The 22,219-nt window shown below is 42.7% G+C and overlaps 1 protein-coding gene across 50 annotated transcripts in view; it reads right to left on the bottom strand.

The window, feature by feature from the left end:
* Positions 1–22,219, bottom strand: part of LOC122870039 (receptor-type tyrosine-protein phosphatase delta-like) — a 149,218-nt gene that overhangs the window by 94,888 nt on the left and 32,111 nt on the right. For all 50 annotated transcript variants that reach the window (XM_044183643.1, XM_044183646.1, XM_044183673.1 and 47 more), the window contains exon 2: positions 427–612. In XM_044183643.1, the coding sequence (XP_044039578.1) occupies positions 427–529 (103 nt within the window). In that variant the 5' untranslated portion in view covers positions 530–612. The remainder of the gene's footprint in view (positions 1–426; positions 613–22,219) is intronic.

A 22,219-nucleotide genomic window follows, 5' to 3' on the forward strand; every position in this document is an offset into this window, starting at 1 on the left:
CAATTAGCAAAACACATTTTTGAGTGGAGGGGGACTTTAAATTTGAGATTTTTTTTCACACCATAACCGATGCAGATAATTTCATTCTTCATAGAGTGGCCTTCATTTACAAAAGCTTACTGAATTGAATTTTGTATTTGAACTTCTTATACTTAAATAAAGAGACTTAACATCTCATACTAGCAGTGGTGATATCACTCCAGTATATCAGCATGTCATCGTGGTACATACCAGCATGTGTGTTTCAAGTTTCATGCATTCATGAAGTATTTATTTAAGTTGCACGTGTGTTACATGAAGTATTTACTGTAGGTTTCTGATGATGTTGAGTGAAAAAAACAAAACCAGTTCCACCCTTGCCACCCCGCCCCCAACCCATCAGGACACAACACTTGAGGCCCACGTGAAAGCCAATGGTCCACTTACTTTGAGCGTCGGCGAGGTGGAGGAACAGACCCAGGACAAGCAGCAGCGGCAGCAGCAGCGTGGGTCTGGCTCTGTGCATGGTGGGACAGCTTGGCACCAGCATGCTTTGGCAGCCTCGGTGGCGCTGGCTCACAGAGCCCTGTGAGTCAGTCTGGTCTGATTTCTCAGATGCAGGGTATTCACAGCCTATGCAAGGAAAGGAGGGATAGGAAGAGGGAGTGAGGAGGGAGGAAAAAGAGAGAGGGACTGAATGAAACAAAGCTGTTTGGCTCCACGGGTTTTATCTATCCCTGCACATTTCTGACATACCCCCACACAGCCTCGACTGGAGCTGACAGAGGATAGGAAGAGGCTGATGTGTTCACGGGGTATGTTCTGACAGTTCTCTAAATGGAATAGTCACTTCACACAATGCGTGTGCACATGTGCGTGAGAGGGAGAGCGATAGAGAGTGCAAGAGAGAGAGGGAGAAACCACACAGATGAAAGGGTGGACTAATAAGATTTTGTCTTCACAGCTTTGGTCGCGAGCACCAATTAAATACGCTGCATAATACGAGTACATTTTAAGTCCTCCTAAGATCAGTGTTGATATCTGTTTCACATAAAGAGCGCCTCTTTTGCATGTAAGAATAGTCAGGAATTACAGGAAAGATTCATAAATGCTGAAAGCTATTTTATAGTTCTATAGTATAGGAGTTGAAGTAAATTTGACCATAAAGACTTTTTCTCCAAACTACAATACAAGATATAAATGCCTTTTTGTGACATTATGATGTACACATACAATAAACCAATTCATCTGAAGAACATACTTAATGCTTCTTATATCACATTTAATCCATAGTAGTACTTTATTAGCTCAAAGTGCCTATACAAAGTGATGTAGTAGCTTAGCTTTAGCACGCACACACACACACACACACACACACACACACACACACACACAAATGTTTTCTCTTTTATCCAGCGCTGCTCAAACAACCAATAAAATCTATAAGACAGAGTGGCCAAGTGTTGCCATTCATGTTTCAGCCCTTTATCGAAGGGCCACTACATGGCTGTAAAAATCAATGTGCTACAGTGAGCTAGTATTAGCTGCAGACCGACTCTATCCCTTGTCATCCATTTGCTTAAGCCAGAGCTTGATCCTTAGTGATGGATGCTCTGCGGTAGTCTTCGGCTCGTAACACGGCTCCCAGCTAATCCAAGTGTGTGAGCTTTAATGACATGCTATACTCTTGGTTAGCATGCTAGCTAGTCTGCCTGCATTGTTCTGCAGGATGCTGTTGTTTCCGCTGTGGTGAGGGGTGGAGGCAGAGCAGTACATGGTCTGTGTACTGTACCATAACATTTTAGAAGAAACTTTATGCACCATGAGATCAAACACACAACGTGTCAGAAGTTTTGGGCGATTCTGCAGTTTCAGTTTTAGTAACTGTCTGTTCAGGAGGCAGCAACTGTGCATACACATGTTTTTGCTAGAAATAATATTTTATTGGACTGTTTATTTGCAGATTTGACTGCCACCCACTAAAAAGGAAAAAAAAGAAACAAAGAAAAACAAGCCCCCCTAAGCCCAATCACTAGGCCCAATGATGACAAAGTACCTCATTTCCCTGTTAGCAATCATCCTCTTTCTTGCTTCTAGCTCTCCCCCTTTCATTTCTGTGGGCTGTAAATGGCAGAAAAGACGGGAAGATAGCGCACCTGTCACACTCGATTTGTGTTGGGGGGAGATAGACACGACTACCTGTCTCCAAGCGCCGCAGGGCTAGCAGCAAGCGCAAGAGCGGGGGACGTGTGGTGAAGGGAATCAATTTGAGGCAATCTCATCCCCCGCTCAAACCACCGCCGACACACACGCACAAACACAAATGCGTATACATATACATACATTTGAGCACACTAGACAGAATTTTCACATGAGTAGTGTTTGTAGCGACTGTGAATTTGATTAGAATCAACTGGACTGAAAAACCTGAGCAGGGCGTGAGGGCATAAAGCTGCAGTGTGATCCATACGTAGTGCAGGTACAGCTGTCTTTCTCCTCCTGTTATTGTTTTACGCATCTGCTCCTCCAAATCTAAGTGATAGCCTTTGAGTTAATTAATGTGTGAATTTCCATAATGGCATGACATTAGGCAGCAACACAAGACACAGTACTCAGCAGCCCTCCCCTTCTCTATTCACGCCCGGCATGCACACACCCATTTACGCACACACACGCTGATAGAGGCAAACAAAACCATCTGTATGTTGTGTAACCACCAGTGAGACAACCAAGAGGCAAGGAGAAGCTAATGTAAGCACAGCTAACACCCTCGTCCAAAAAGGAAAGTTATTATATTTGGTGTTGATTTGTGGTGTTCATTTTTACAAGGAAACTACGCTGCAGATTATTTCCTGATGTGCTAAGGGGGACTAGCCACCTGCCAGACCTGAGAGGCAGCAGTTTGCCAACTTCATTGTTACAGTGACAGTGGATTTAGCCTAAATACTGCAGCTTTTTTGAATGAAAGCGTTTGCTCATTAATGTGTAATTACATGTATGAGCATGTGCATGAGTTCAAATAATCATTTCCATTAGTCCATATAAAAAGACTCCCTCAAAGGTGGCACCACCTGTGCCCATTTTATCCTCAACATGGCCATTTTGCATGTGCATTACACCTTCACTTTCATACATTTGGTGGCACTGATGCTTTCCATTGAACATTTATTACAATAGAAAGAAAAAAACAATCTTGCCTTTCTTCCTGAGCCCCTGGTGGTATTATTGTGTTCTCATTCAGTGGTGCTTCATTCAGAGGATTTTGCTGCTGATAGCAATCATGCATTATTAAACAAAGCCTGACAACATGCACAATGTTAATTAGAAAAGGGGGGAGTGTGTGGCAAGAAAAAGAAAGGGGCTGTTGAGCTGTCTACTCTCTCTCCTTCCCCATGATCCTTATCAGAAATGTGAAAGAGAAGGAGGGTGGGATGTTTATATTCTCCATAATGGCTGGTCTTGATTCTCATTTGAGCCTGTGTGTCTGGTGTTCTGGTCTATTTGGACGAGCAATATTATTAAGGGGAAAAAACAAAAGAATCAATCGTATTTATCTTACATTCCACCCATACTGCAATAAACTTGTTATGAGAAAGAATGCAGGCAGAGAAGTTATGAGCTCCCCAAAGCAGCAGGTTCACGCCAATTGTGTCTTTCCATGTTCTCGCACATGCCGTAATATCTTGGCAAACCGAGTACAAGCCAGTGGGAAACAAATGCTGACATGAGAATGCTACTGATGGTGCCATTTTTAACAAATCCAATATGGGTTTGAGCATAGCAGTTGTACCACATTATGCCCGTTTTTCGTGCAAGTTGACTAATTTCACTTTGGCCAGCTCCAGGGAATTTTTAAACAGGGTGTTTTTAATTTCAGGCTCAAACTGAATTGAACTTGAAGGAAATCGTGGATTCACGGGATGTTATCCTAACAGACCAAAGTAGCCACAAAAATACCACCAAATCTATTAAGGCCAACCCAACTGTAATTAGCCCGACACATGTAAGGACAAAGCACCACAAAACTACAGAGGATGTGATCCATACTGCATTGTCTAATAAAATGTTGCCTAGTATCATGCAGGGCCAGGCACAGCAAATGAGAATTAGTTTCGTTTTATGAGGCAGGACTTTCTGTTTCCCTCCAGACTAACAGAGTTAAAGAATGCAGTAATTACCCCCCACACGCACACTTTCATACTACAGGGATATGGAGGGCTATAGCAGTGTGCACAAAGGGTAGGCTACTGTGTTAGTACTGCAATGATCTCTCTGATCTCTCTTTTTGACCTCGCCCTGATGCTGAGAGAGACAGCCGCTGCTTCAGAAACTGCTTCTGTAGCTTATTGTAGCTCTTGTTGTGTGTTAAGTGGGGACACGAGGTGGAGAGGAGTCAGGATTGCAGCAGATACAGATTCCACCACCTTCCTGTTGCTGTTGATATAATATGTAATTAAACTATTCTCCAACATAACACCCTGATGAAGGCACAATAGTCGATGATTGGGGAATAAAGCATGACATGTTGGAGAAGAGTTGTGCAACATTTTTAATCTTGATGAGCGTATGTTGAAGTTTACACTGGTCTGCACCTGACTGTGTGTGTGTTGTCAAAAAAAACATAGTGCATCATTGCCAGTATGCTGTTGCAGTATTCCATCAGAGCCATGTAAAAATTCCTCATTGTAGGCCTTTTTGCCTAAATTACAATTTAAACATTATTGCAGTGTTATTTTGAAAGTGTTTCATTGTTCTTTCTTATTGCTCATTGTTGTTTTAATGTCTTTGCAATTTATTTTTATTTTTTTATTTGATATTATATGCAAAATACTACTTTAAAAACATTTCACCATTATTATAGTTATTTGATAGGTACCAGGAAAATAAATGTCATTACACACGCTATCTACAGATAGTTGTATGCATTTAACATTTGTTTAACAAATGTAGCACATAATTGGTCCTTTCAACAGGCTCTCTGATTTTCATGAATGCCATACCTTACATTAGGAGTTACATTGTGAAAATTATGTATGAAGGTTAAGTTTACAATTCTCTGAATATGTAAAATACTATAGCTACACACATCGCTCCCACTTTGCAGTAGGTGTTGGTGACCTGCCCTCTGTTTTGCCACTTGCTTTTTTTTCTCTTTGAGAACTAAGAGAGCCCTTGTCGTGGCATCTCTTGTTCTAAGATGGCTCAGGGAGTGGGATAAGATTCAACTACTTAAGGACTCAGTGTTGCTTTAATTAAGGCAACAAGGTCAAAGGGCATATGAAAGGGCACGGGCTGCTGTGCACCAGCACGTCGCCTCGTTCAACAGATTTGGGAACAGTAAAACATGGCTGCCTGTGACAGGCACCAACTCACGGTGCCCCTAGGGTTTTTTAAATATCATATGACCAGATTTATAAAATAAGCTCATCAAAGGCACAGCTACCCACCCCCATACATCTACATCCACCCATTTCCTTTTCCAATCCCCACTTCCTCATCAAGAGGGGTTAAGTTTGGGTTAAGTCACGATGTGTGTTACATGCTATCTGCAGGCTTATTCTTTTCTCTAGTTCTTTCTCTAATGCCACAGTGTAAAGTCTGTCAGTCTGTCTTCGCTGCATAAAGCCTCTTCCTTATGTGTAGTTCTTTCTTTTCTTAACCACTCTTCCCTTATTTTTTTCACTTCTGTCTGTTTTCTCTCTCATTTTCTTCATCTACCGCTACTTTCTTCCCCGCGATGCTGTGATTTAAGACCGAGTGACAAGGCCGTTTCTCACACATCGCTCCCGATCAGCCGGCATGTGTAATAACATCCCTCAAGCAAAGCTAAGCTATGCCCTCAAGTGCAGCCTCCACATGAAAGACCCTGACAACCACATATCAGAGGAGTTTATTTGCTATACTTTTTTATTTACTTTTCCCCCCCTCCCTCCTTGCCTCTCCTGACCTCACTCAAACAAGCCTCCCACGGTCATAAACTATCCTTTGGGTGGTACCGCCTGACTTTCTGTTTGAGAAAGTCAGGGTTTCCAGTTCCGCCTGCAAGCCTGACTAATTTTTGACAAGCAAATGCTGCCACTGCTGTAACTGATGTCTATGGTTATATCTTGTTTTCTTATGAATGAATCACACAACATGAAACGCACAGCAGGAAGCTAATTGGGTCTGATGACATTTGACTGTCTAATAATTGGTTTAAAAGCACCTGCTGCGGCTGTAGGACAAGGAAGCTATCACAATCCCATCTCAATTGTGTGTCCGTTGCAAATTAGTACCAGGAGATTTCAAAGCCCCCCCCCCCATTTTGTCAGCAAAATGATCTGGACTTTGAAATGTCACACCACAAATAGTGTAAAATAACATTTATTCACCTTGCTCGTGAACACTGTTATTAATCAAATTGTTGGGCCCTTGGGCCCTTTCTGCGATAGTTTCCCCTTCCATGCAAATACTAGCCACTGCAAATAGAGATTACACATCTTCATAGAACACAAACTTAAAAAAAGTAAAAAACATCTTTAATATTGGAAAACGCAGGTCAAGGAGAGGATGTTGCAATTTGAAAACTGTTACCTTGTTTGGGTGCATAGAGCAAGGTCGTGTCCTCATGAGAATTCAGCACACCCAAACTGACCTTGAGCATACACTTTAGTAACTAAAATGACCGCGTAGCACCAGCTCACAAATACTCCTCCTCCTCCCACTCATTTTGTATGTGCTCTTTTTGTTTCCAACAGCCTCTCCTTGACTTCTCTCTCTACCTGGTCTACCTCACCACTCTCTCTCTCTCTGTCTCTCTCTCTTTTCACCAATCTTTCTCTCTCATCTCATTCCTCTCGCTATGTTTCCCAGCAGCTGTTGGGTTCAGATGGATGGTCCCCACAGTGCAAGACCCTGACCTGCAGTCTAGTGACTGATTATCCCAGTGCCCTGTTGTGCTTCTCCCTGAAAGCATACCAACACACAGGCACTCACAAACAAACACACACGCACAAGGTTACAGAGCTATTGGGTAAGCTTTAGGGACATTGAAGGGGGAAAAAAGCAGAAAACCAAAGCAACATATTTCATCTTTGTCTGCACGTTTGGATCACATCCTTTGACCTTGATGACGCTGGTAAACACACTTCCTATTGAACTCTAATGGACACCACTAATGCCTTTTCAATGGGCAGCAGATAAAACCACAGCCGAGTACAATCAGCCTTTGGGTAAGCGTGTGAGCTGTGTAAACTATTCAAATGATTGCCTACTTGTTGGGAGGCCTTCTCTTGTGCTATGTTTGCTTGTCACAGTGTGGGCAACTTCTATATTACAAGCATGTGCCACTTGGGTTGTGCTTGACCTTGCACATCAGCATTCAGTTTAGGGAAAGAACTTGTTATCATGCAAACAGGCTGAATCTTGAGGAGTCTGTTTCGGGAGCAGAGAGTGTGGCAGGATGGGGAAAATTAGAAAAATGGTAGACGCAGCAGCAGCAGCCAACCTGGAATGGCTGGGATTAAATTTATGCTGCATGAACAGGGGAGGGCTAAATCATGTTACATATTATGAACCAGAAAAAAAGAAGGGGGAGTGAGAGCAGGGCGGAGCAGAGGGGTGGAAATATAATGGATAAGGGGAGCAACGAGGCAGAGAAGAGAAGAGGATAGGGGAAAGTGATGTGGAGGGGGGAGGAAGGAAGGAGGCGAGGAAGAAGGGAGGGAGAGGAGAGCACGCTGTAGGGTAGAGAGCAGGAGAGGTGGAGGCAGAGGGAGGGAAGCAAGGGAATGTGCCTCACTGCCAGCTTTTCTCATGCTCTGTCTGTGCTTGTATGCCTAACAGAGGCAGCGCAAGAGATGGAAGAGAGGAATGAGGGATAGAGGGAGAAAAAGCAGGCGCTGCTGAAGAGGAGATGATAGTTGCGAGGCCACTCTGACAGTCTAAAGGTATTGTTTCCTGAAGGGACGGAACTGGAAAGATGACAGCACGTGAAAAAAAATTAGAGAATAAGAAACATGGCACATCTCGCCCTCAAAAGCACAGGCTCAGGTCCGCATCCAATCGGATAGATGCAGCATAAAACACACAACTCCTACACATACATGCTCGCAAATGTAAACTCAGGCATGCATGTGCACAAATAGACACACACAAACAGAGCGCAGGCACGCATACCCTTTGCACCACATGCTCCTGGCACTTTGACATCTACCCCCAACACAGCAACGGTCTGTGGGAGGATGAATAATCTCACTTCCGTGAGGCAGAGAAAATGAGAGAGAGGAAGGAGGGTGAGAGGGAGGTTGTTCCCAGCCTGAGCTCATGTCGTTTTATGGAAAGTACAGAGCCCTCGAACAGACAAAACAGCCTTCCACTGCCATTCGCGGACATGGCAGAAAACATCAGAACAGAGCTTTATTGAAAATAGCTGAATAATACAGCACTGGGAATTGTGTTGCCCCCTAATACATATGGCATAAGTCAACAACAATATGCCTCCTTATCTTTTCGAAACAATTGAACACCAAGGTACATTGTGTGGTGCTGACATTTTAGTGGCTTTTGTACACAAGCCAAGCCGTTTGGTATGTAAATGCACTACTTAGGCGTACATGAAGAATGTAAGGAGGCGCTTGGGGCATACACGCTACACTCATAGGGCAGCAAAATAATTAAAATGCCAAGTGTCTCCCATTATCTAAATGCTAATTTGCCTTGATATACCCTGAGCTAAAATATAACGCCACATTATGATTGCTGTAGTGCACTAAGGCAACGGCGGGTCAATTTTTCTTCAATTAGCCTAGCACACTGGATGCTATCTTTTACCTAAGGTGATGCAGATGTTTTCATAAGTGAACTCATACGGCCTTAGTGTCAGTCCATATGGATTTCTTAAGTGGTTCTCACCCCTTTGTTTCCCACGCTGCTGATCTTTAGATATCTTATCTAAGCTAAATTAAAACATGAACATGTTGTTGTGCTAATATGAATTTTATGTGTTATGTCAGTTTATCAACAGGCTTCAAATAATGCATAAATGTTAACCTGTCTGACTCTAGTCTGGGTATTTGCAGAGTTGGTCAAACTGGTGGGTCATGAGGACAGCAATACTTGTTTTTCCAGTGTATTATGGGCACTGTTTTTTTTGCCATGCCTCAGATTTGATAAGAAAGCCTGAGTCAACAACTGAAAGAACAGACAGGCGGCATTAGAACCAGCAGCTTATCAAAGCTTTTTGCATGAAAATACATCAGTGCCAACAGGGAGGGCAACGGGACAAAAATATTATCACAGATATGAGATGTTTTTGCTGAATACACAGATGGAGGTGAAATTGTGTTGTTTCTGCTATTCCATCTATATCCTGATAAGACTGTCAAAGGACATGCAGGGTGGGGATGAACAGCATTTTAGAAAGCTGTTTCAATATTTCAATGGTTCAAGTATCCTTACTAAAGTTTACTGAGCACTTTGATGTGGGCGCTGCTGATTAATAGATTTGAAAAGCTGAACTTTTCTTTAGTTCTTGGACGTCCTTGAAAGGTGTTTTAGCCAAGCTAAGCTATTGTTCTCATGAAAGGCAGTGCAGGCTGCTTGTGCAACTCAGTCGAGGGAAAGCAATGGTTCACCCCAAGGCAAAAACAACAATTCCCCCTTTGTCGTTTCACTAAGACAAATGCTTGCCGTTGCTACGTTAGCAACCAAACAAGAGCAGTTCCCCCTCAGTGATGGTATATTGTAGCACTCGAACAAGACATTTTATTATGCTGCTGAAAATGAATGAATAGGTCCTTTTCTCCAGCCACAGTTTGGAGATTGAAATTCAAATCAAATGCCACCTTCAAACAAATGTCAGTACAGGAAATCAAAACCTTTCTGTCAATGCCTGGCATCAAGCAAAATACACAGTTTGACATTTAGAAGTGATTTTCTCTCCCTCTGTCCTCCTTTTATATAAAATTAACTTGGAAATCGTCAGAGAAAAATGCATATCAACCCACATCACACAAATAGTCTTTGCTGCTCTCGCTCTACACCCTCTTAGAAACCTTCATACAAGCTCCCCCAACTCAATACAATCCACCCCCGAACACTCACAAACATGATTAAGACACTGTCAAGCCTGACATTGCCATCTTCCATGCTGTCAGTAGCCCTCACTGGGAGTCGCTGTTGACTGACTGCCTGGATGTGCCTTATCATTAACAGGGCCGCCTGTGCCGCCACGGAGGGGCTTTGATGACAGAAACTAAGGCCCCAGTGCCTGCCCCTCCCATTTTGCCTGCCCAAGTGTCATCTAAATGAGATAGGGCCCAGGAGCTAAGGGATTAGGCACTGCATAATTACCTATTTAAAGACCCTAATTGAGCATTTCATTAAGAGACTGGCACTGAGATTTTGCCAAGGAGGGCACTACAGGGAGAGAGACGTATTTGCCTGTGCATGCATCCGTGTATGCATGTGTAACCTTGAATTCAAGGGTTACCTTGTTAGCATGGATGTCTCTTGCTTGTTTTTTGTTTACATGGCACTTGGACTGTTTGACACATGATTGTGCAGGTAAATCCAATATAAATTCACCTTTAGAAATTGACCGTCATGAGTAAACATTACTTATTAAGTCACATCTTAAAGGGGGTGGTTTCTAAGACTTAGTGTAATGATAATTATTAGTTCAGCTGCCCTTAATTAACTGAAAATATCTGTGACCTCACCTGATTCTGATGACATTTTTGCTATTGAATCAACACAAAACAGTTATCTTATTCTGTAACTTACTGACGATTAAGTTACTCTAATTATAGTATGAGTTAGCTGAGTGGACATTTTCCTGCTCTCCAGTGACCAAATGCAAAATTAATTTCAATAATTTAATTCTGTAGTGCTGATATTTAATATTTTAATGCAGGCTTTTATTATTCTGCTTTATTTACTTGGTAAAAACTGTTGTTACAGTTGATAGACTAAGGCCTTCACCCCTTGCTTTAGCCAAGTAAAACGTGTCGGGGAGACATGTACAGTTCTTGTTAATGTGATGCAAATTCTTCTGCAGTTGTTCCAACTGCTATACATTGTCATTGCCAGACAAATAAAGCTACAAACTAAAGGAGAACATTTGAGAGTACTAGGATCCACTACAGATGATAAAAGAAAAACACTACAAAGCTAAAACATTTTCCATCTCAGTGAAGCTAATTCCAGCCAATAAAAGGGAAATTTGTGTGCACACTTTACTGTTAAGTTTCCTCTAACCCAACAACAAAAGATAGCAAGTAAGTTAATACCACTAACATTGCCAGCCATCAAACTTGTGCTTTCATTGATGCCACGAGTGTCAGCCCCTAGGTTTTCAGTGCCACATTTAAAGCAGTTTTGTCAGACGAGATGAGATATAAAAGGGATATCTATCTTTTTATCTGCCTCACAGAAGCTAGGATAATACAATTATTCATTGTGATGTTTACCTCTGAAATTGAATTTCTGATGTGGAGCTTAGGTAGTTTGAAAAATAAAATTTTACATTTACTTCAAAAGGAGCTTTTATTTGTGCAGTCTTTAAGATCTTCAAAGCTATTTTGACAAAAAGTACCACAAGTACAGTGCAGAGAGAATGCTATTCATTTGCCTTCCCAGCATTTTACATTTTTGGGTGGCCACAGATTCCTTTGCAATTCCACGACATTCTAACTAGTGTTTTGCTCATTTACTCACATATTTCAGTGCTGGGACATTTGTGAAAGATTCTCAGTTCAGATCATAATTCTAAACTTAGTTTAGAGATCCACAATCCTACATTGGCCTACACCAGGGGCTGAAATCAATGAACACAGGTGGACTCTGGACGACACCAGGGGCCCCTGATCTTTTGTCACTACAAACTATTTCAACAGCGACAATCGTTGGAGCAGAATGCTAGACCCAGATAGTTTGCTGATGACTAACATGACCTGATTTGCATGACCCAGCAGGCTGTGACTCTTCTTTGCCCCCTCATCTCTATATCTGGGATCACTGGGGACGTTGGCAAGTCACTGGCAGTTGCCTTGCGCATGATTGACTTGTTTGCTAAATGACTAGCATCTGAAGTGGCAACGCTAGCTGGGGGCTATTGGAGTCTTTGGGGCAGACACCAGCTGCTAACTGCTACAGATAAACTGTCCCTCCCTCTGGGGATTCATATGAGCACTATGGTGGGGAGTGGTGCTGAAGTCTGGCCAAAGATGCTCAGGGCTGTAATGTCACTGAAACATCATGAGTCAGTCAGTGCTGTTCTAGCACTAGACCTATTCTTCTTCTTTGACATGATGGAGGTTGAAAAGGTTCCCGCACTAGCAAGTAAATTAACCTGGATCTCGTACATGACAGGTGAGAAATATGTCCCTTAGCAACCAATGATAACAAACTCAAAAGTGAATCCAATGTCTGTTTCAGTGTTTTGTTGTTGGTCTGCTGCAAAGGCATCAGGAAATTATACTATCTTTCAGTATCACATTGTAAGTTGAGTATCTAGACACTATATATCTCAAGCAAAGATAAATCCAATCCACTTATTTAACTTTAGCAACCTTTGATGTACCTGACTTGAATATGTGGGCGTGGACAGTGACAGACATACTAGCATCCATGTAATCCTTAGAAATTAAGATATTAGATATCTGGAACGTGAGCCTTGACTTCTAATAATCTTGTTGAGTTTGGATCAGGTGTGCAAGGAGCTGCTGCTGTTTTGATGGCTTTAATGTAAGCATAGATAGGTGGGTATGTTTGTTAGTGGGTAGGATGCCTTATCCAAATCTCTCACTTGAAAAATCATCATCTAACTCCCTCTCTCCCTTTGTTGCCTTACAATGAACTTGAACAATGAAACGCGCAATAAGCTTCAGAGTCTGAAATATATTCCCTTGCATAAATGGCAGATTGGCAAAGGGTACACAAGAAAGCATGACACATAATCTCCAAGAGAAAACCTCTTTGTGCGAGAAAGCCTGCACATGTGTACTCCCTTTCAGCATAAAATTTCGACAGCCGTGTCACTGCTCTGATTGTTGACTAGAATATAAGCCTGTATGCTTGATGCTTTTAATGCTTAAGATGGAGATTCCTGTGAGTACAAAGACTGTCTTAAGACTAAGGCTGTACCTTGTGTCTGATTGTAATTAGCTACGGACTTAGACATTTAATTATTGATGGGGCCAGAATTGTTCCAGTGTTCTATGTTGTCACTGAATTTTGCAAATCCTTTTTTCCCATGACTAGTGCTACATATTGTGTTTATCCTATCTTTGTACAAATACACTTGACCACGTTTTGACCCCATGTGCAAGCCCAAACACCTGAATAGATTTAGAAAATGTATGCAAAACAGATATCATACACTCAGCTGCTGCCATGTTTGAGATTGTGTGAGATTCTACCACATTAATGGATTAGTTGAGCACCAGTAAATATGACATAATGTAAGAAAGCCAAATTATTGCATCATTTAACATTTGTGTGTGGTCTTGTGCATGCCCAAGTGTGGACAAACTACCTACTCAGCTTGTGAGTTCCCCATCTGAAAAATCCCACAGCAGAATATCCTCTAAATCAGGTAGTTTCTACCTGAAAGTTGCTCAATAGTTGGGCAGCCCTGGTGACAGTAGAGCCAATCTAACGGGCGGCCCAATGTGAGTTCTATCAGGCCCCATTGTGGCCTTGTGCTTTCCCTATCTCCCCATCTCTGTTGGGGAGACATCCATCTTGATTTCTGCTGAGTGCCAAAAAGAAGTAGCAGGAGAATGAGAGATGGAGAGAAGGATGGAAGAAGGGTGTTCACCTGATAAGACAGCTGAGAATCAAAGGAGAGGATCTCGGGGAGCGTGGCCTCAACACGCTGGAAAGAGGAACTTCATCTTTATCTAATTACCAGAGGGCCATTTTGCCGGGGTAGATAGCGGGAACGTTTATGGCGGCTGGTTGGTATAACAGTACTCTCATGCCTTTACAAGCACACGCATTCTCACGCACAGACTTCCGCAGATATGATTAACATTCAAATACACTTCCAGTGACACACAGTGGTGCAAGCATACACACGCACACGCACACATACATGGGGCCCAGGGCTGAGTGCCATAACAGCCCAATGAAATATATTCAGATTAGAAAGGTGTCGCATTACTCTCCAGCCGGATGATAAATACACGGTTAGCACCATCATTAATCTTGTACCCCTCCCCACCTTCCGCCTCCAGACGCGGTGATGTAAGGGGAGGGGAGCCAGCATACACTGGATAGAGCTAGTGCCTCAGTTAGGCCTGCAGCGGTGCAGCTGGTGCATGCATGGAGCAGTGGCACTGCCGTGTTCTACTAGGTCTCGCAAGCACAAGAGGTCAGGGTATTCTGACTCATTGGGCTCACTTGTAATGTCACTGTTCGGAAAGGCAGGTTGTTGGGTTGAACTGAGGTCTTGCTGATTCTTTATTCAGGGATTGTTGCAGGGAAAACATACAAAACCCCTCCTCATTTGTTGCAAACATTGTCTCTTTTGTTCTCAAGCTGTCCATAGACTCTCCCTGTCAATCCCTTTACATTCACCTCTCTTTCCTTTTGCTTCAGCCTCCTCTTTCTCTCTAAGCACACTACTTTCTGCTACCACCCTCCCTTCTTTTATACCAAGGGTTTGCTGACATATTGCCCTGAACGGCATTTCATCGTAAGTGGCCATTGTCTGGCTAATGAGCAGCATGTATAAAACACTGAAGGGCTGAGAAGACAATGATAGACATACACATCGAGACAGAAACACTTGCTGGGCACAAGGGTGGATTCACCATCAGCTTAAGCAGCATATTTCTCCTGCAAACACTGCCGTGTCTCTCTAGGGAGGCTTCAGACAGACAGTTCAGACAGTGGCACATTGCCCTCGATACAAACATAGCTCTAGGAAGGGGTCGAAGGTCAAGAGCTGAGGAAATTACATGTGATAAATTGGCAATGGTGCCAGTAGTGTTGTGTATATGTGAGTGGGGTCATCCTCCCATTCCCCTTCTCCTTCACTGGTGTGTTTGATGAAGTGTATAGGCTTTGAAAGTACAGCCTGTGTCTCCAGCATGCTGAAAGTCAGAGTTTGAGCAGGATCCTCCCACGTATTCTGATTCAAGTGGTGCCTCTTGGGAAAAACGAGGGGGAGCACTTTATTGGATTTGGTCCAAAAGGACGACTAAAAATTTCAACACTCAATATGAGTCACCATTGAGTTATCAAATGCTAAAGTAGCATTATGTCTTTATCATCTATTGTAACATCTGCTCAGGGGTTGATGTATGGAAAAGTCTGTTTACTATACAGTAAATCTCCATTATGAGATACTTAAAAGAAGACCTGTCATTGGCTAGATTCATTATGTAATTGTCAGTGTACTGACATCTTGTCTAAACAATCCAACCCTATACAGAACTACTCTACATTATAACAGTTGAAACTTAACAAAACGCTGGAACAGACTAGTATATTTATCTGCATCATACATTTTCAATCGCAAACAGATGCAACCCAATGGAGCACTGCAAACTGTGTCCCTGAAAAGTGGTTAGACATCATATTTACAAGATGTTTTGCTGATTCAGAAGTCTTGCAGGAGGAAAGTTGAGTTGATTGAAAATTCACAGCTGATCTCACATTCCAAAGGCAATTTTTCTAGGGACATTTTATTGTTGTGAGAAACTTATGTCCACAGTCCAGTCCACAGTTGCCATAAATACTTTGGACCTAGTTTTTGTCCTTTCAGATTATGGCCCCCCCTCCTGTCTGATCACCAAGACAGCAACAGGACGAGTTTCATTCTTACCAAGACCTTTGAGCTCAACAACAAGCGTACACTGGGACTATTGTGTGAGAAGGGCCAATATAAACTCTAGTGTTTCATTGCAAGATGGCTGATTAGCTCTTAAGGGGGCTGTAAAGAATTTGGTGCCTTCGTTTGGGGCTTCATTCAGGAGGCGCTTGTTAAATTAGGGTGATGAAAACTATTCTGCACATGCATCGCATACACTGTGCACCATAAAATGATACCATAATCGAGCACAAATTACACACAAAAATTGTCACGCTCACACAGTTACCATGTGTTGAGCCAATTGTGTTACCACTTTTTTATTGAATCTCTCAGTCGCCCCCAATCACTCTGTGCTCCATAAAATGCTGGCAAGTGGATTGGGGCTACTATAATGGTGGCTCAATGCAGAAATAAACTTGTTTTACTGCTGCAAACAAAGTGATGTGACCTGGAAAGGTTGTATTTTTTGCTGGGATAATGACCATATTTTGAGTCAAGTCTCAGTGTGAACTCTAATTACTTGTCTGGGGCCACTGAGCTACATTGGTCTCAAGCACTTAGTAATGAAGTCCATATTGGCTCCATGTTTATTAAACACAACATGAATGTCTGGTGAAAATATCTTTCCTGACTGCTCTGGATTTATCTTTGCTTCAATTCTTTGTACAGGAGAACTTGACTTGGCATCCTGTAAGTTTTGATATTTAAACTAAAATAATCCAAGGTGCATGGAGTTCAAGTGCTTGTCCACCACTTCTATCATGCAAAGGTCTACTATATCATGGGTATTTTTACCATCTTCCAACAATCATAGCAACCACTGAACTATCATTTGACATGAATCGTCAGATATGTGTCGATCATCTTGCTGAAGCCAAATTCTTAACCAAACTTCCCCAACTCAGCCACAAGGTTGAAAGAGATTTTTTTTTAAGAAAATGTCCTTCGACTTTCACATTTATATGATTTCATTATCCACACTCTGCAGAACTGGCTCCCAGTTAACTTAATCACTGTGACACCCATTTCTCATAAATATGCAAATACAATACTGGCATCTTGAGTACTTTAGGCAAAGACTTGCCGAAGACCCTTTCTCAAATCTCAAGTCAAGTCTTCTGAACACCTCATGTGGGGCACAGTTTTTTCAGAGATTGTGAAGTTTCTGGGTTCCCACAGCAACGTGTTTTGCCAAAACACAGCATGCTTGCTTGTCACAGTAAATTTAATCATACAAAATGGGAGCACTCTGTGCTGCTCTCATCACTGCCACTTCTTTTGAGTGGTTTTGTTTCCACTGCGGTTAGAATTGAGGCAGATAGAGGGGAGGCACAACAAAGACAGAAAACCATCCTGCAATCTTAATGAAAATAATATCGTAAAAATTGCACAATGGAGGTCTGGTTATATAGCTAGAAATATAATTTTACACTCAGGTCCTTTGTGTCCCTGTAGACCACTGGCTCACTAGTAAAACAGTCCTCCATAGACTGAAAGGCGGCATGGGTTTGTGAGATGGTAGGGAAAAATAAAAGGGACGCGAGGCAGGAGAAGGGGATTTGTAGGGGTATTAAGGCATTGCACTCCTGCTGGCTTGTGCCTTATCCCACTGTACGTTCCAGTTGTGCAGTGTACAAAACTTTACAGCACTCACCCAACAAAAAACTTGAGTTTGGTAGTCTGTGTACAACTACTACCCCCCTTGTGGAGGACCATCTCAATCCATTTTCTGTCAGCTGTCTTGTCTTGCCTCTGTGTATGTGCTTGCGTTCCTGCTGATCTGCTTAATCTCTGACAGGGGGGCAGAGCTTGTGGACTAACAGCTGGGAAATCTGTGCCCCCTACTGCCCTTGCGCTCCTCCTCCTGCCACCCACTCTTTCTCCCTCTCACTGCCCTAGTGTACCATGCAGCCCACTGACGGCTAATAAAAGAAGCAGCCCTTGACTATGAACAGCTGGGTTCCTGTGATCTTAACTCGGCAAGCGGCTTGCTGGGGCTTTCTCTCTGTGAGCAGAATAGTAAAACACATAAGAATAGCACACGAATGAGGGTGACAAATACAGTGCGCAGAGAGGATTGGGATAAATGGAAAAAAGCGCATAAAAGTGGGAGCGTAAAAGAGAGAAAAGTGAGAACAGGCATACTAGCATGCAGCGGTAAGCCAGAGGAAGGGAGCTCAGTGGCTGTCTTGTCCCTGGCTTTTCATGGCCTAACCAGCTAATCAATAGCACAGAGAAACACTATTTTAGTTGGCTCACTGAGCTCTCTCTCAGAAATACTGAGAGTGCCAACTCAGTCTTTCTGTTTTTCTCTGTGTGTGACAGCAGTATTTCTTTTAATATATTTAGGTGATACACAGGAAGTAATGTATTTCGTGCAGTGGTGAGTGTGCACCTACGCAGGAACCTGAGTTGGACGTTAGAGGAAATGCAGTGAGTGGGAGCAGCTGAAGTATGTCATTGATATTAACAAGAGAAAGCTCTACTGTTTATATAGCGGGGACTGCAGTGTGTCAAGACTTGAAGTGGGTTTAAAAGAATTAAACAATCAAAATGCTGACTGTAAAAAAAAAAAAAAAAAAAAAAGCCATCTCATCTACCATTAATAAAAACAAACACAGAGAGCAGAGTGATTGCAAGTGGCTGTAAGGGTTATTTTAGATATTGTCCCTGCTTTGAAACTAAATTGTTTTGGTCCTTCGAGACAGCTTTGATGCGTCTTTGGGAGAGCACAAGCTGTTGGGAATGGTTGAGGTCCTCCCCTCTCTGCTGTTGGCATTCCAGTCTCGAGACGTGAGAGTGGCACCGTTACTCTAAAACAAGGACTCCAGACAGGGGACATGGGTGGGTGCTGTGATGTGAGGAAGGCTTAAAATGTGGCACACTTAAATAGCTGTGCATATGACCCGTCATGCCTGACGCTCTCTTATCACACTGCTGTTCCACAGATATATTTTCTAATTTTGTGTGTGTGTAGTGGGGAAGTTGGTGAGTATGAAAGACGACTCCAGATGCTCCCAGCTGGCTGTTGCCCAGTGAGGCTAATACACTTCTGCCTGCCTAATTAGAGCACACACTCACACACGCATGCACAGTCGACCCCTCCTCACCACTCATGTCCTGCTGTTTCAATGGGTTTATGGTAGGAAGAACATATGCCCCCCCTGTGTTTTATACAGGACACACATGCAGACAGCTAAACAAACAACCAGGGGCTTAATTACCTCATAAGGGAGACCAGGGGTGAGGGCTGCCGATGAGTCACAGTAGCATAATGTAAAATGATGTGTAATGTAACAGGGAAAATGCAAGGCTGTGTTTTAAATGATTTTAAACTGATTTGTGGATTTTGATTAAAGTGGTGGCTCAGTAGCAAAAAACTATTCAGCAAAATGTATCAATGATTGGAAGCAGTGTGGGAATCTAACTAGGTCTCTTAATATCTCAGCTGCTTTGTGCAAACATACAAACTTGCCATCTTGACTTGCTAAAATGTGGGGGATTCGTGTTGGTTCTCATAGACAGAAAGGAGCATGAAATGATTAGCTTCTAAACTGGTAGGCCAACATATTTTTCTTGTCAACCGTAACACAAATTGACTCGGGGTGCCATATGGACATGTGTGTGTCTGGATGTGCTTGCCACGCTGACCCTTTCTTTAGGCTGCCGAACAGCAATACGGCACTGTGGCAGCAGCAGCACTCCCTCACAACACATCGTGTCAGACATTTCCTGCCACCCTGTCAACGCTGGGCTGTGTGTGGCAGCTTGTCTTTTTTTTTCTTCTTTCTTTTGTCTTGTTGTAGCAAATGCATAAAACAGCAACATAAAACAACTACCATCTGCAGGCAAAAATCAGTTTTGAGTTAAACCATGGTTTACATAATTTCCTACTTTTTTCCCTTTTTTGTACACAACATCTCTATCTTATTATGTTTTTCCAAGGATGCATTTGTGAATTTTGTTTCCAACATAAATCAATCCTCAATAAACAAACTGTTTTGCCCACACTCATTAAACGTGCATCTACTCAATATTGCATACAAGCAGAAATCCAAATAAGGCAGGGGACTTGTCAGCGCTTGAACATCGGTTTGCAAGTCATGTCTGACCACAAAGCAAGGTCTAAAAGGGTAAATGATAGCCTCGACACAACACACACGGAAGCAGTGCCAAATGAGGACATGGAAGGAGGGGGAGGGAGGTTTGGGGCAATGGAGTAACAGTGAAAGAGATCCCAAGGTCAGTGTTCTGGGGCCTTCTACAGACAAGGGAAGAGAGATGGCGTGGACAGATGTCAAAAGTGATAAGCGTCAGGCCTGACAAGCTCCAGCTTGGCTATCAGTTACTACTCTGAGCCTGGGGTCGGGCCAGTGCCAAGACAATGCCAACGCCTCTCTGTGACGATCAGTGCCTCCGGAGGTTGTGCAAAATGGCTGCCGCCATGCCAACGCATTATTACGAGTCACTGCCTCGGAAATTTTTTTTTCTCAAAGGAAGTGCCATCTGTGAGTGACAGCGGGGCCTAAGCCATTTATTTTGAATGCAGTAAACAGAGCTGCTATTTTTGCATTTTGAGGGTCTAGATGCTTGCACGTTACTACCAGGAAGGCTGTTTGTTGTCATGAGATATTAAACGTGGTGTGATGTATATCCTTTCTCCATCTCCATTTATCTAGTTGAATCCATGCTCTCTTATAAGCATCACTCAAGTAGTAGGACAAAATAAATCCTCATTTTCACATTTGAAAGCAGGGTGGACAAAAATCCAATACTCGAGAGTGCTTGGTCTTGCTTTAAGCCACAGCTCATAAGAAGAGAAGGGGGGCATTGGGAAATAAATCAATATCAGGCCATTTACTATCATATTCTGTGGTCATTGATGATCTGTCAAACCATTTATTTCATAGTCTGAACTGCACACCAAAACCATTTTCCAAAGAACTTTCTCTACATCCAAAACAAATAATGAATAACTCGCAAATCGATACAGTGAGCTTTATTGAGCTCACTTGCTTGACTTGAGTCTGGCACCTGGCCCAATTGTTTTTCATTTGCCAGATATCCTCTTCTCTCCCTCCTGTGTTCTGCTTTGTATCAGGCTAAATAATAACAAAAAGGCACAGACCTTGAATGACGTGCATATACAGTGTGTTTGGCATGAACCATAGTAGAAAGACTATATCTCTTTTAGGGATAGCAAAGCTCCGTTGCACCCTGCCAGCTCCATTGAATCACATGTTTCCAGAAAAGACAAACAAACCCAATTTTAGCAGACTGATTTGACTGAATATATAAAGGCTCAGCAGTGTGAATCAAAAACATCCGGCACCCTTGATCAGCGCCTCTCAAAGGGCCTTGGGTTTCTCAATGAAAATCAACGCTGGCAGTGCCACATCGACCCAGGTCACACCCCGCTGTTCTACTGAGTGGGGATGAATAAAATCATCGCAGGCAGACTGAGAGCTCGCCAGGATAGGGTCAACTGCTTTGACCCCCACCGGGAGGCTGGACCCCATCTTCCTGAAAAAACACTACTAAAAAAGTGTCCATATCAGCAGGATGCTAACAGAATCACTGGAAGAGAGGTTCCGCTATGAAGTTTTGACTGACAGGCAAATAGCATTTTGTGCAGTATTTGACAGAGACGCAAGCCCAGCTCTTTGGGGAAGTCTACTTTCAAAGAGAATTGGTCGCAAGCCAAATCAACACAGTTAGCATGTGTTATAAGAAGTGTATAAGAAATGTAACCCAGTGAAATTAATGAGGGATATGAGAGAACAAAATAAAGGAAGTTGCCTTTTTTAAGTTAAGAGAAACATTATGCCTCCCAGTTAATACAGAAAAAGCAGCAGCAATGGGATAAGAGCCTAGATGAAGCTTCTTTTATTTCCTGCCTTCGTCTCACCTAGGTGAAACTGGGGCATTCCTGTCTGCCTAAGCATGAACAAGCGACTACCAATCCTCACTGACCCACTCAACTCCACCGTCTAAGGGTCCCTCTTGGGTCACAGCCTCGGTGTCACATGCCGGTGGACGAGAACGGGATATTGATTACCAATAAACTCATTAAGAACTAAGAGAAGGACCTTCCGCACAGAGACAACAATTTGTTTCTGTCAAAACAAGAGCTTAGCAGTCAGATTGCTTTCACCGATTCAGTTTACTCTTTTGCCCTTTTGAACTGCAAATGAGCTATGGCTCCATGCCATATCACAGTTTTTAATATCAGTTGTCTCTAACTATATTTAAAACTGCAGTTAGACAATTAGGTGAATGTGCATAACGAAATAACTTTGCAATGAGGATAATGAAATGACTATAACTCTGAAAGCACTGAAATTCTGGCAGTGGTTTCTTGCTTTGGGACATTATTTTACAGAATGAGCAATTGATAAAAAATGTCATATCTGCTGCTCTTGTGTTGTGCATCTGCTA

Source organism: Siniperca chuatsi, linkage group LG22, assembly GCF_020085105.1.
Source record: "Siniperca chuatsi isolate FFG_IHB_CAS linkage group LG22, ASM2008510v1, whole genome shotgun sequence".
NCBI classification, from domain to species: domain Eukaryota; kingdom Metazoa; phylum Chordata; class Actinopteri; order Centrarchiformes; family Sinipercidae; genus Siniperca; species Siniperca chuatsi.